Source organism: Pundamilia nyererei, unplaced genomic scaffold (assembly GCF_000239375.1).
Source record: "Pundamilia nyererei isolate P.nyererei 1_Seehausen unplaced genomic scaffold, PunNye1.0 scaffold00052, whole genome shotgun sequence".
NCBI classification, from domain to species: domain Eukaryota; kingdom Metazoa; phylum Chordata; class Actinopteri; order Cichliformes; family Cichlidae; genus Pundamilia; species Pundamilia nyererei.
Genome location: NW_005187453.1, coordinates 1746633 through 1758314, shown reverse-complemented (window position 1 = coordinate 1758314; position 11682 = coordinate 1746633). Strand labels below are relative to the sequence as shown.

The following is an 11682-nucleotide window of genomic DNA, read 5'->3' as shown; positions in this document are numbered from 1 at the left end:
TTAATGTATGTGGGTTTTGTTTGTTTTTTTTTTTGTTTTTTTAGCATATAGCTCTTCTTCTGACCTTTCCCTGTAAAACCCGTAAGATGGTCGTGTGTGCAAATTGCAGTAAATCAGCAGTTTCTGAAATATTGTGACCAGCCTGTCTGACACCAGCAACCATACCACATTCAAAATCACTTAAATCACATTTCTTTCTCATTCTGATGCTCAGGTTGAACTTCAGCAGGTCATAAAGACCATGTGTATTTTTTTAGCTGCTACAGTGTGATTGGCTGATTAGATATTTGCATTAACAGGCAGTTGATCAGGTGTTCCTAACAAAATGACCAGTGAGCATATGGTTAATATGGTTACTGTAGGAATAAAACATTAAATTTATGGGAAACTGTTCAGCTACCAGGTTAATGGATGACAGCTTCTTACTATATGAATATAATATTTAACTGGTTAAAATGTTAAACCCTCTGTCAAGTGCAAAACTTGACCGAAATTTAACAAACTCAAAATAACCGCTTTTGTAGTGTTAGTTTATCTAACAAGGCTGCAGTTGAATAAATAAAACATAAAAGTGTTTGGAAACAATATTTTCTTCCTAAATAATGAGAATTAGTTCTGTCAAGTTGTATTCAGCTTTGTGCAAAACCCCACCACTGAGCCAGTAATGAGTATGTCAGCTGTGTGTGTGAACATTTTCATTAAAGCTAGGTAGTAAATTATGGAGCCTGAACAAACGTAGCCTGCAAGTAAGGAAATAGGCCATAGGACACTTTCCCACTGTGCAGCACTGGTGCAAAGCATTTCTTGTTTTCTCCCACTGCATCTATTTGTCACTGTAGCCACAGCAGCCTGCACATCTGTTGGCAATTCATAGGTCTGTCAACGTTGCCGTGGTGAAGCTGTGTCCTCGAGTGTTATTTTTATCTCTGTAAAGACACATGGCGAGGCTCTCTCTGCTGTGTCTGGACCGTGTTTGGATCCGGCACCGTGCTTCACACTGACAGCCTGCTGTAGTGGCCAAACTGGACTGACACGAATACAAACAATTCAAGATGTGTACAAAGCTTGTTTAGGATATAAATATTGTCGGGTTTTGTTGCGGCGTGTGAGTCACGTCCTCTTGACCTTTCCCATCTTTGACTTCTAGCACGCATGTTTACGCAAATTCAAAAATCTCCTTTTCATGTGCCCACAAGGAAGAGGAGGAAAATGGCACGATGAAAGGCTTGCATCCGACACAGGCACGTGAAAGAAACCAGTTGAAAGGTATAGTCGGCGCAGTGTAGGCAAACTGCAATTTCCTGATTTGCAGTTGACAGATGACAGGGAAAGAAATGTTTCAGGGTGCGATGACGGCTTCAGACAGAAATTGTCTCCAAGGAAAATCATTCAAAGCGTTCCCACCTCAGACTTCTCACTGTAAGGTAGGAATGAGAGGAAGCAGAGAGGAAGCGAGGGGAGTGTGTCAACACATTTGCTTTCAGCTGCGATCACTGTTTCTCACGGTGGTGTTTGGATACAATACAAGCTCCTGCCACCCTCCCTGATTTAAACTAAAGAAAAAATCTCAAGGGTCCACTAACGTAATAAGCACTACTCTGTCCAGTAATATCTCTATTACACAGCAGGTCCGTGTGAATGAATGTAGACTGGAAGAATGCTCTTTCATCCGAGAGGGAAAACAAAGTCTTAGTCAATGAATCCAAAATAATTAAAGGATACAATGTCAAAGGGAAGTGCCGAACTTTATCAGAGATAGCATGACTATTTCAAGTAGTCATTTCTAAAATACCAGATTGCAAATTAAGATTAGGTCTCTGCTGTTATTTTAATATGTTCCATCTAAAGAATCGGTTGTTGTGGTGCTCTCTTTTACCTAAACAGAAACAGGGGACTTTTGGGAGATTGCGTGCCAGTCACAAACCACCTTGTCGCCGCATATGACGGCAGGCTTGTGGAAATAAAGAGATTCAGCTGGACGTTGCGCTGGAAACACGCGGCTTGTTTTTTATTGTTATCACCTCCGGCCTCTGCAGATACATTCTCTGAAGACGCACGTGGACCAAAACGCATTCACCTGTCAGAGATTTATCTGTGGAAGTGTAAACAGGGATGTCAAACTATGTAAATGTTTGACTCTTCGCTCCAAATAGCGTCGCCGTGAAGAACCACTTAAGAGAGAATGGACAAATGATGTTTTCAGTGTGAAACACAGTCATCACATCCTTTGAAAAACAGTTCTTGTCGTTCTGATTCATATTTTCCATTCATCTTGCCCGCTCCCTTGGAATGGTATCCAGATTAATAGCAAATTAGACTGATTTAAAACATCTGCTAAGTCATGAAAAAATAGAGAAAAAAAAGAAACGCTGTTACGTGTGGTCAGCAGAAAGTCCAAAGTCAGTGTTACACAACGGTTTGTCTTATGTATATTATTAAAGGGCAGTGATGTTCTTTTACAGTGACATCCACTTCATTAGGTTCACCAGTTCAACTGCTTGTTGCAAGTAAATAAATAATCAGACAATCACATGGTAGTAACTCAGTGCATTAAATGTGACATTATCAAAACAACCTGCTGGAGGTCAAACGGCTGATCTACTGGGATTTTCCCACACAATCATCTCTGGAGTTGATGAAGAATACTCAAAAAAAAGAAATATCCAGTGAAAAGCAGTTCTCTGGGTGGACATATCTTGTCGATGTCAGAGGTCAGAGGAAAATGGCCAGACTAACTCTAATAATTACTCGTTACAACTAAGGTATGCAGAAGAACTGCTCTGAACTCATAGCACATCAAACTTTGCAGCAGATGGGCCACAGGAGCAGAAGACCACACCAGAAACGAGTCCTGTCAGCTAAGAACCTGAAAGTGAGGCAGAAGTTTAACAGAAACATCGTCTGCTCTGACATTTGGATGCTAAGGTCCGAATATGGCATAAACAACATGAAAATCGTGGATCATGGACCATGTCGCAAAGCTCAAACCAGCACAAACTAATATACTGAACATAGCAGTGCACTAAAACAGCCTCCACAGTCACCAGATCTTAATCTAATAGAGCACCTTTGGGATGTTGTGCACCAGAAGATTCACATTATGAGTGTGAAACTGATAAATCTGGAGCAACTGCATAATCTTATTGTGTCAAAGTGACCAAAATCTCTGAGGAATGTTTCCAGCACCCTGTTGAACCTGTGCCATAAAGAATAAAGGCACTTCTGGGCTGGATCCCACTAAGACAGAAGGGGGTCCAGCCCAGTGAGGTAGTATCCAACAAAGTGGCCTGTGAGTGTATATACGCTCAAATACACAGAGTGGCTATGAGCACAGAAGCTCAATGCTGTTCATTAAAATACTCTAAGATACTAAAACTGTACTACACATGAGTGTTTTCATTATCCTCACATTAGGGCAACTTTTTTATTTAATACAGGTTTTATTTTTTTTTACAAAAAGAACACAATCCAGTGACATTTTTAACCACTATTCAAGCCAACCATTATCTTGATTTAAAAGTAAATGTCAAATAACAAAACCTCATTAACTTATCTACTTTAATTTACTGCCCAAGCCAAAACAATAATCGTGCTCACACTTATTCAAGACAAAATGATATTTCTGATCTTCCTGAATTAGGACGTGAAGGCTTTTGCGGATGTTCCACAAACCAGGGTGGGTTTGATCTGAGGTTCTGATTTTCGGTTGCCAAGCTTCAATGTTGATATTAATACCACGAGTGTGCTATTTCTGTGAGGCCTGGTCCTTCCAGCTGTGATTATCTTTTTCCTGTGTGATGTCAGTCTGCTTCAGGGGAAGAAGCAGTGGTTCCGGAGTGAATAGCATGTGGAAATTACCATTACTTGCTCTGTAGGGCTAAAAGGGATGAGGAAGTGGACATAGTTGTGGCATTTAATAATTGCCCTGTTGTCAGTTTTGCCTTTTACTTTACTTAAGATTTGCTTTGTGAACTGCTAAAGAACATATTTATTTAACCTGTGCACTTGTATAATGACGCTATTAGGAGTAGTGAGCACACAGTAGTGAGAGGCAGATGGTAAAACCCCTGGAAATATAAGGTTACTGCTTGTACACAAGAAATTGTTTAATGCACACCCCAGTGTAAAACCGTAGCTTTGAATACAATAAATAATTCACAACATGTGACCTTTGGAGATAGTGGCAGGTTAGGTTTGTTGGCTTAGGACAGAGCCATGCTGTCTTTATGCTAATCAACAACAAACATAATGTTCATTGTGAAGAATCATGCAAAAACAAGTCTGGATGCATATCATATTCGGTATGCGAGCATTAGCTTTTTCCATGAGCAAAACAAAATCTGGTTTTAATGATCAAACTCATACGTTTTAAATTATAAGCTTTAAAAATGATTGCCACTTCCCCCCAAAACAGAAAGCAAACAGGAAATGAAAGAAGGAAAAATACATTAATCAATTATGGCAAATGCACCGAATGCTCAAAAGACTCCTCATCCTCCACTTACTGAGGCCTCGAGTGACCTTTCAGGCCGGCATCTGAAACCAAAATAGGATGTTTTTGTTTAGGATTCTTGGCTGTTTACACCAAAAGAGCACGGAATATGTTCGTTACGAGCCAACACGGTAAGAGGGTTGCAGGTAATCAGTCTGAGGGAGTAAACACTTATTCCCTTCAATGTGTTTGTTTTGCCCTGGAGCTGTTTATTCTTTCCCCTGGAATATTTTTTCCTGATTTTTTCCGTTACTAATCCCTTAATTACTTGTGCGGGCTTCTCCCATACAGAGCATCTCCTTGTCCCTTTGGGGCAGACAGAGGGCACAGTGTTCATCTTTGTGTTTGCCTCCTAGCATGTGTTTGTTTGAGTATAGCTTGTGACAATGATCATTCACAAGACTCCTTATCTATCATGACTAACATAAAAAAGGGATATATTTTGAGCTTGTCTCATTCATAAACTGTTAAATAGATCAAATCTCTTCCAACAGCCCAACACCAACTCTCATTTGTTACCTCTTGACACTGATGAATACTTTAGAAGAGGAAAAACATCAACATAAGTCTCAGGTCTCCTAAATAATCCAGCAGACAAGTTCCATGAGGTGGAGGTCAAGTCCTGTTCAGAATTAGGGTCACTGGTACAAATGTCTCTCTTACTTCCACCCTGAATGTTTTGTCACTGTCTCAGCCATTGTCAGCCAGTGCCCGTATGTTCTATACATCCTCCTCCAGCCATCTGTTTTTCTTTCTCCGCTGCTCTGCCCTGGATTTATTGTCTTGGATCCCCAACTGTGGGACAGGCGTTTGTCCAGCTGGTAGTCAGCGGGGCCAAAAGCGTTTCCAAACTATTATGCGTGCTCACCATAGGGTGAGGTACAGTAGTTAATCAATCACACCTACTCTCTCAGTAAAGCTTCTCCATAGAGACAGTGGGGGGTTGGTGTTGCAAATTAATCAATATTTTCAATTTGGAGTAAGAAAGAAGCTAACGTGACGCCTGCAGTGGGAGTGGCTTCCCATCTCAGCTTCCCAGAGTTAAATTTGAATAGAATTTCAAAGAAAAAGGGCCTGAGGCTTCCACCAGTTTGCAGTCATTAGGCAACATATGCCTGATGAGAAAGTGCTAAGAAATTATTATCTGTTATCCCCTTGCAGCATGAGAATGGCGTTTGAATATATACAAATTATATATTTTCATATTAGGCAAAACATGTTGAAACAGAAAAATCAGTAAAAGGTAAAAACTACTGACAAAGTAAAGGAAAAGACAATACAGTGTGTGTTACTATCACATTGGGCCGAAACATGCCACAGGAACAGCTTCAGTGTACTTTTCTTTGACTCACATGGCACGTTTCTAGTCTTACTAACCACTCACAATGGTTTACACTATAAGCCATATTCACCTTACAATTAAATCTGTAGCAGTTTATCTATGTCTCACCAACATTTTACAGCCAATTTACAATCCAACTGTCTAAAATGCATGTCTTTTGGCTTTGGGAGGAATCCTGAGTGCCTGGAGAAAATGCATGTGGTTTGCATGTAAATGCAACATGCAAACTACACACAGGAAGGGCCCAGGAAGAATCGAACTCCGTGAAGCGGCAGTGCTACCAGAAAGCTGGTGATGGCAGAAGCCATAAAATATAATAATCTAGATTTTCATACTCAAACAATACAGCAACCATTTGTGCCCTTTGGATGGAGGCACTGTTTATCTACCTCTCATCCTTGGTTAGAGAAGACCGCTTCAAACAGGATAGAACTGTGGAATTAAAAAATCATTCAAAGCAACCTTGTGTGAATTCGACTCTATCCTCCACCAGTAGGATCGCAGCAGAGCTACTGAATCCCTAAGGGGGCTAAGGGTTGATGGTCACCATTCTCCCTTCTAAAGTCACATGAAGACTACCGCAGCAACCTGAATTTCAACCATTCAAATCCTATTTCAGATACACCATGTGGACACAAAAGATATTCATGGCCATTGTGATTTGAGCCTCTGTGCTCTGCATTTCAAAGTCTCAGTGGTAACAGTTTGGCAACTGACATGTTTGCTTCTTAGTGTCAAAAATTCGAAGGTGAAGTGGTGAGCTATGAGCTAAGGTTAGCGATCAGCTGTGTCAGCACAGTGGTCAATCAAAGCTGCTTTGGCTCTAATTTTAAGCTACAGAAAAATTCAAGAGTAACTTAAAAACTGTATTAAAGAGGCAAATTGGCTATGAAGACCAAACCCAGGCTAAAAACATGTAAATTTCACAGCTTTAGTGTGACATTTTAAAATGTGAATCTATAGAAACTGATTAGCTTTAGGATCATCAAGTGGCAACTGGAGGAACTACACTTTGATGTTTGCATCCTATTTTAGCTCCAGAGAGTGGCACTTGTTCGGCAACCAAAGCTTTCTTTTATTTTAATATTGGTTTTTTGTGTTTTTACTCCCCAAAGGTTTGTTTTCCAGCTCACAGTTACATCATTGTAACACCATGTCATATTTTAGACTAATAATAATTACCGTGCCACACATTTCACTAGAAGAATACAGAGGTCCTGACCTATAAAAGTCTGTTCCTCATTTTTGGTTAAAATTGGATTCCGTGCCATGAAATCAAAAATATAATCTTGTCATGGCAACAATCTGCAACTACCATTTCATGCATGACTCCCTGTTTATAATTGATTTGCAGTGTAGCCCATCAGTAACACGCAAAACCACAAATCCTTACTTCACTCGCCACCTTTTCTCGCCAATGCAGAGCCCATTGCGCATGCTCACCCTCCCTGAAAACCACATGCGTCTCCCCGCTCTGCTCTTTCCAGTGCCAAGGCAGGGAGATGCTCACACTGAAGGCACCGCAGCACAGAAATGCGCACCGTTCCGAGCCGGACCGGGCGACAGCTGCACCTCCACTTCTCCAGGCTTGACGCGTTTCACAGCACAATGGGTTAGAGGGTGATAAGGGAAACTTTGACACACTTTGCATGACACGGGAAAATGCCCTGCGTTGCCTGTAGAGCTCTGCTGCCGAGCGGCTGAATTGAGAGCATAATAACAGAGACTTCAGAGAGAGAGAGACACACAAACAGAGAGACGAGGGGACCTGATTCCAATCATTTCTATCCCGGTTCCTCTCCCACTTTGGTTTTGAGAGATGATCACGGAGCTCGTGTGCACCGCCGTGGCTGTGGGTCTCTATCTGAACACGCTGGACGCAGATTTCTGCTACGATGACAGGTAGGTTTCGCCTACAGAGCGCAGCAGCGCCGCTGCCAACAACATCACAGCCCGCTCCTACACTTGTCATCTCCTCCGGGTACGTCGGTACGGAAGGGAAGCGGAGAGGGACGGGTCGTTGCTCCTGTCCGCATGTTTGCATGTGCTTTTGTCTGTAGCCTGTGATGAATCACCGCTTATTTGTCGGCTTAAGGCAAGACACAAAGACAGAGTGAGGGGGTGGGAGTGCACTAAAACCCAAGCGTTAGATAAATGTTGTAATATTCCTAAAGCATCTACTGTGCTCAACTGTGCGTTCATATAACTTGAGCTGCTCTTGAGTTCATATAGCCTCATGACTAAGTGTATGTCTTAATGTTCTGTGTTTAGCCCCACAAATAATTCTTAAGTATGATGGACATGATTAAAGTCCACAGAGACGCGGGGTTTATTTCCACAGTAAGGAACCTCACAGCTCAAGTTCAACACGTTGTGAACCGATAGCAGCCCTGGTCCCCTCGCCTGCATGCACATGCACTGCTTCTGATGCTCTTTGTGTTGCACTCATGCTTGTTCTAACAATGCCCTACTCTCCGGGGAATAAGGCTAATTTAAACCGGGAGTGATTTTGCAAACAGCTGAATAAACATGCCAGCATTTTAATAGCTATGGAAGAGCGATTAGAGAGAACCTCTGGACAGAGATGGACAGGGATCTACTGTAAAATGTAAAGGTGGACAAAACAGGACTCAAAGTTATGATCACTGTAAAGCAAACATACAGAAGTCTTATGTTTAGGGATATCTGCATCAGCAAGATTTATCTGCTCATTATTTTTTCCATTGACTCCTCTATTGTTTAGCCTATAAAACGCTGACAAATATTCACCTATTTTATACACTATATCCAATTAACAGCCAAGAGCCCAAATGTTCGTTTTTTAATGCTGTAAAACATAATTCTCCTAGTTCTGGAGAAACTGCAATTGGTCTTTATTGTCTTCATACAGTCTGAGAAGTAAAAAAGGAAAAAAGATGTGCGCAAACCAGTAAGATAGATGGTTCCATAAGCATAAGGGGCTCAACAAAATGCAGAAGATCAGATTAGGTGACACTAGGCATGTACAAAAGAGAAAAATGTGGTACATTTCAGGGAGTGGGTGTGCTCGCAATGCATCTGTGCTTGTTAGAATCGCCAATTCGTAATGTAAATGCCTGGGAGTTGCAGCACAGCTGGGCTCCTTTGAAAAAGAACATCTGGACAGATAGTTCCCCACTGACCTTGAAATACTGTATATGGCCATAAAGAGAGCTTGGCTCTGTGAATCCTGATATCAATTCATCTTCCATTATCAAGTGTTGAATCATGGGGCGAAGCTGCTGATATGCAAGGTATGCGGTAGGTTTCTCTGTGGATTAAAAGCATGAACAGACCGAGAGCAGGCTGCCTCCCTTATTCAGCCACAGCTCAGTCAGAAAGGTTGCTGCCTGGTTAGCATCTATGGACAGCCCTTAAAAGTCAAAATATCCCACCACTTTCACTTTTCAGCACCATCGGTGACCCCTCTGTGTGCTGTGTTTGAGTAGGACGGAGTGAAGAAAAAGGAGGTGACGCAGCACAGAAACGTGCGAGTGGTGGTAGGAATAAATTTCGTATTCTATCTTCAGTTACATCGCACCTCGCCAAGTATCCCCCTGTGAAAATGCCCAGAGGTTCTGTGGCCATCGGCTTTGTCTGCACGGCATTGCAAGGTTGTCAAAAAGCCAGTCGGTGAAAGATTATCCGGGGGAACTGCTCTGCCCACTCCAGCCTACGCTTGCTCTTCATCCCGTCAGTGAAAGTTCAGTATCTCCCCCACCCAACATTGTGTATTTATCAAAGTCACCATGGTAATTTACACTCTGGGGGACAAGAACTGGTGTTTTGGTTCAGTGCTTTCAGATGGAGGAGGCTGAATACCAATCAGAGGTCTGACATTCCCTGGTCGTTCATCAAACGGAGTCCTCTCTTGGGGTCAAGAGTCGTGCGCTCCCGGTCTCTTCCCTCAGGGTTTGAACGAGAGTTATGAGCAAAAGGTTAAGGTGGGAGAAGGATTGAAGTGGAGGAGAGTTCAACTAATCGTTCTGGTACGGAGCTCTCTGCAAAGACTGATTTGGTTGTAGTCAAGTTTGTTTGTCCCCTGGTAGGGAGCTTACGTGATCTTATCTGACCTTTAACTCTCTAATCAAATTCTCATTACATGTCACATGCAGCTCCTAGCATCCTACACAAGATGCTGAAGCAGATAAAACCTCTCAATTCAGGCACTCCGAGTTGTGGGGATGTTATGGCGTGTCTCTGCTTTTTCAATCATGTCAAGTGTTTTTCCTGGGCATTGCTCAGGGCCTGGCCAAGAAGTCTCTTGGCCAGTGGTAATCACAATGAAAAGCCTCTGCGTGTGAAATGACTAAGTTTTACGGGAGCTGGGAGGGGAGTTGAGCCAGGCCATATTTGACTCAGGGAAAAAGATCAAGACTTCTTTTACTGTAGGGCTTTCCTTGGGTTTAGCCAAATGTAAGGGCAGACTTTTCATCTATGGTTTCATCCATAAAAAACAAAATGTCCATAGTGGTGATGTTTGTATTTGTCAGATTGATTGCGTGAGAGATTTGGTAATAGATTGGAAAATGTATTCACCATAACCTCTGAACTTTCCTTTGAATACCCATCATCGCAGCTTTGACAAATGTGGCTCTGTGTAATCCTGACATCTCAATAATATTGATTTTATAACCACACCTTTTGACTAATGGATCAAGTGGCTGAATGGATGTCTTCACTTAGATGGCATTATTCAGCGGATGCCAAATGTGAGGCAAGGACAAGAGATAAATGAATGAGGAGAGAAATGAAATGCATGCTAAGTGGCTTTCAGTGTCTCCAAGAAACATCTGTGACCCCAGTAACGTCACGGACCCTCTGTTCAGCTCAGAAGTGCATTACGGTCCCCAAGGGGATTGAAGTGAAAACATCTTCCTTCTTTGTTTTAGCCAAACAGTTTCATCTCCTGGGGCTGCACAAGTTTGGCTACGTATGGATTTTGTTGTATGGCACAACGTGGTCCTGAAAAGTGCACTGTAAAAATCTCCATATTTTCAGCGCTAATTAAATATACCACACATATAGTGAGTCAAAAGAAGTGGCACAGTGAAGACTGAGGATCACAGAGTCTGTTAGTTGCAGCATCTGCTCCTTTTCTAGCTCGGGTTTTGTGGTTAACCAATGAATGCATCAAGATGAGATTGCCTTTTAGGAGCACCCTTTCATCATAGTTCAAACCATATAGCTTTGAATTGAAGTGCTAATGGATTATGTATGTTAATGATGCACACATTGCTTAGCACTGTGGAACACTTACTAAAACAAACAAAACTGCCTTGTGCACTTTCAGAGAAAACAGAATCAAATCCAGAAAATCCTGCTTTTCTTGCTTCCTTCTGTATGTAGTCACGTTGTGGAAGCATGCTCACTTAATAGTAAGGATTTTACATGTCTATGTGCTCAACAGCAGACTGAATCAGGAGTTACTTGCACACTTTTTTTTTAGTTATTTCTTTTGTCTTCTGTACAGCTGCCATATAGCCATTTTTTTCTGTTGTAATATTTTTCTATCAGCTCAAACATAAACATAATGTAAACAAGATAGGTTACCTGAGTCTAACTGGATCTAACAGTTACATGTTCTACAGGTTCTTTTTTGAGGGGAGGGGGGAGGGAGGCACGCCCTAGCCAGTCTGTTACTGAACATAGTAGGGATGTTGCCAGAACTGGTATTTGCAATACCTTTACTCAGACAAAGGGACGAAATACTTCTAATATTAGCAATGTATCTAATAGACCAGCATCTAGATCTGTTTAAAAACTTCAGCATTAAACAATATCCAATGTTCTGTCCTTCTTTTATTACCCTAAAAATTTATGTTACCCT

At 41.7% G+C, this 11682-nt stretch overlaps 1 protein-coding gene across 1 annotated transcript in view; it reads left to right on the top strand.

Annotated features, from left to right (window-relative positions):
* The first annotated feature begins 7332 nt into the window (after window positions 1-7332).
* The window catches only part of LOC102212243 (transmembrane O-mannosyltransferase targeting cadherins 2), a 64638-nt gene continuing 60288 nt past the window's right edge, over window positions 7333-11682 (top strand). The window contains exon 1 of the mRNA XM_005733460.1: window positions 7333-7736. Coding sequence (XP_005733517.1) covers window positions 7654-7736 — 83 coding nt within the window. The 5' untranslated portion in view covers window positions 7333-7653. The remainder of the gene's footprint in view (window positions 7737-11682) is intronic.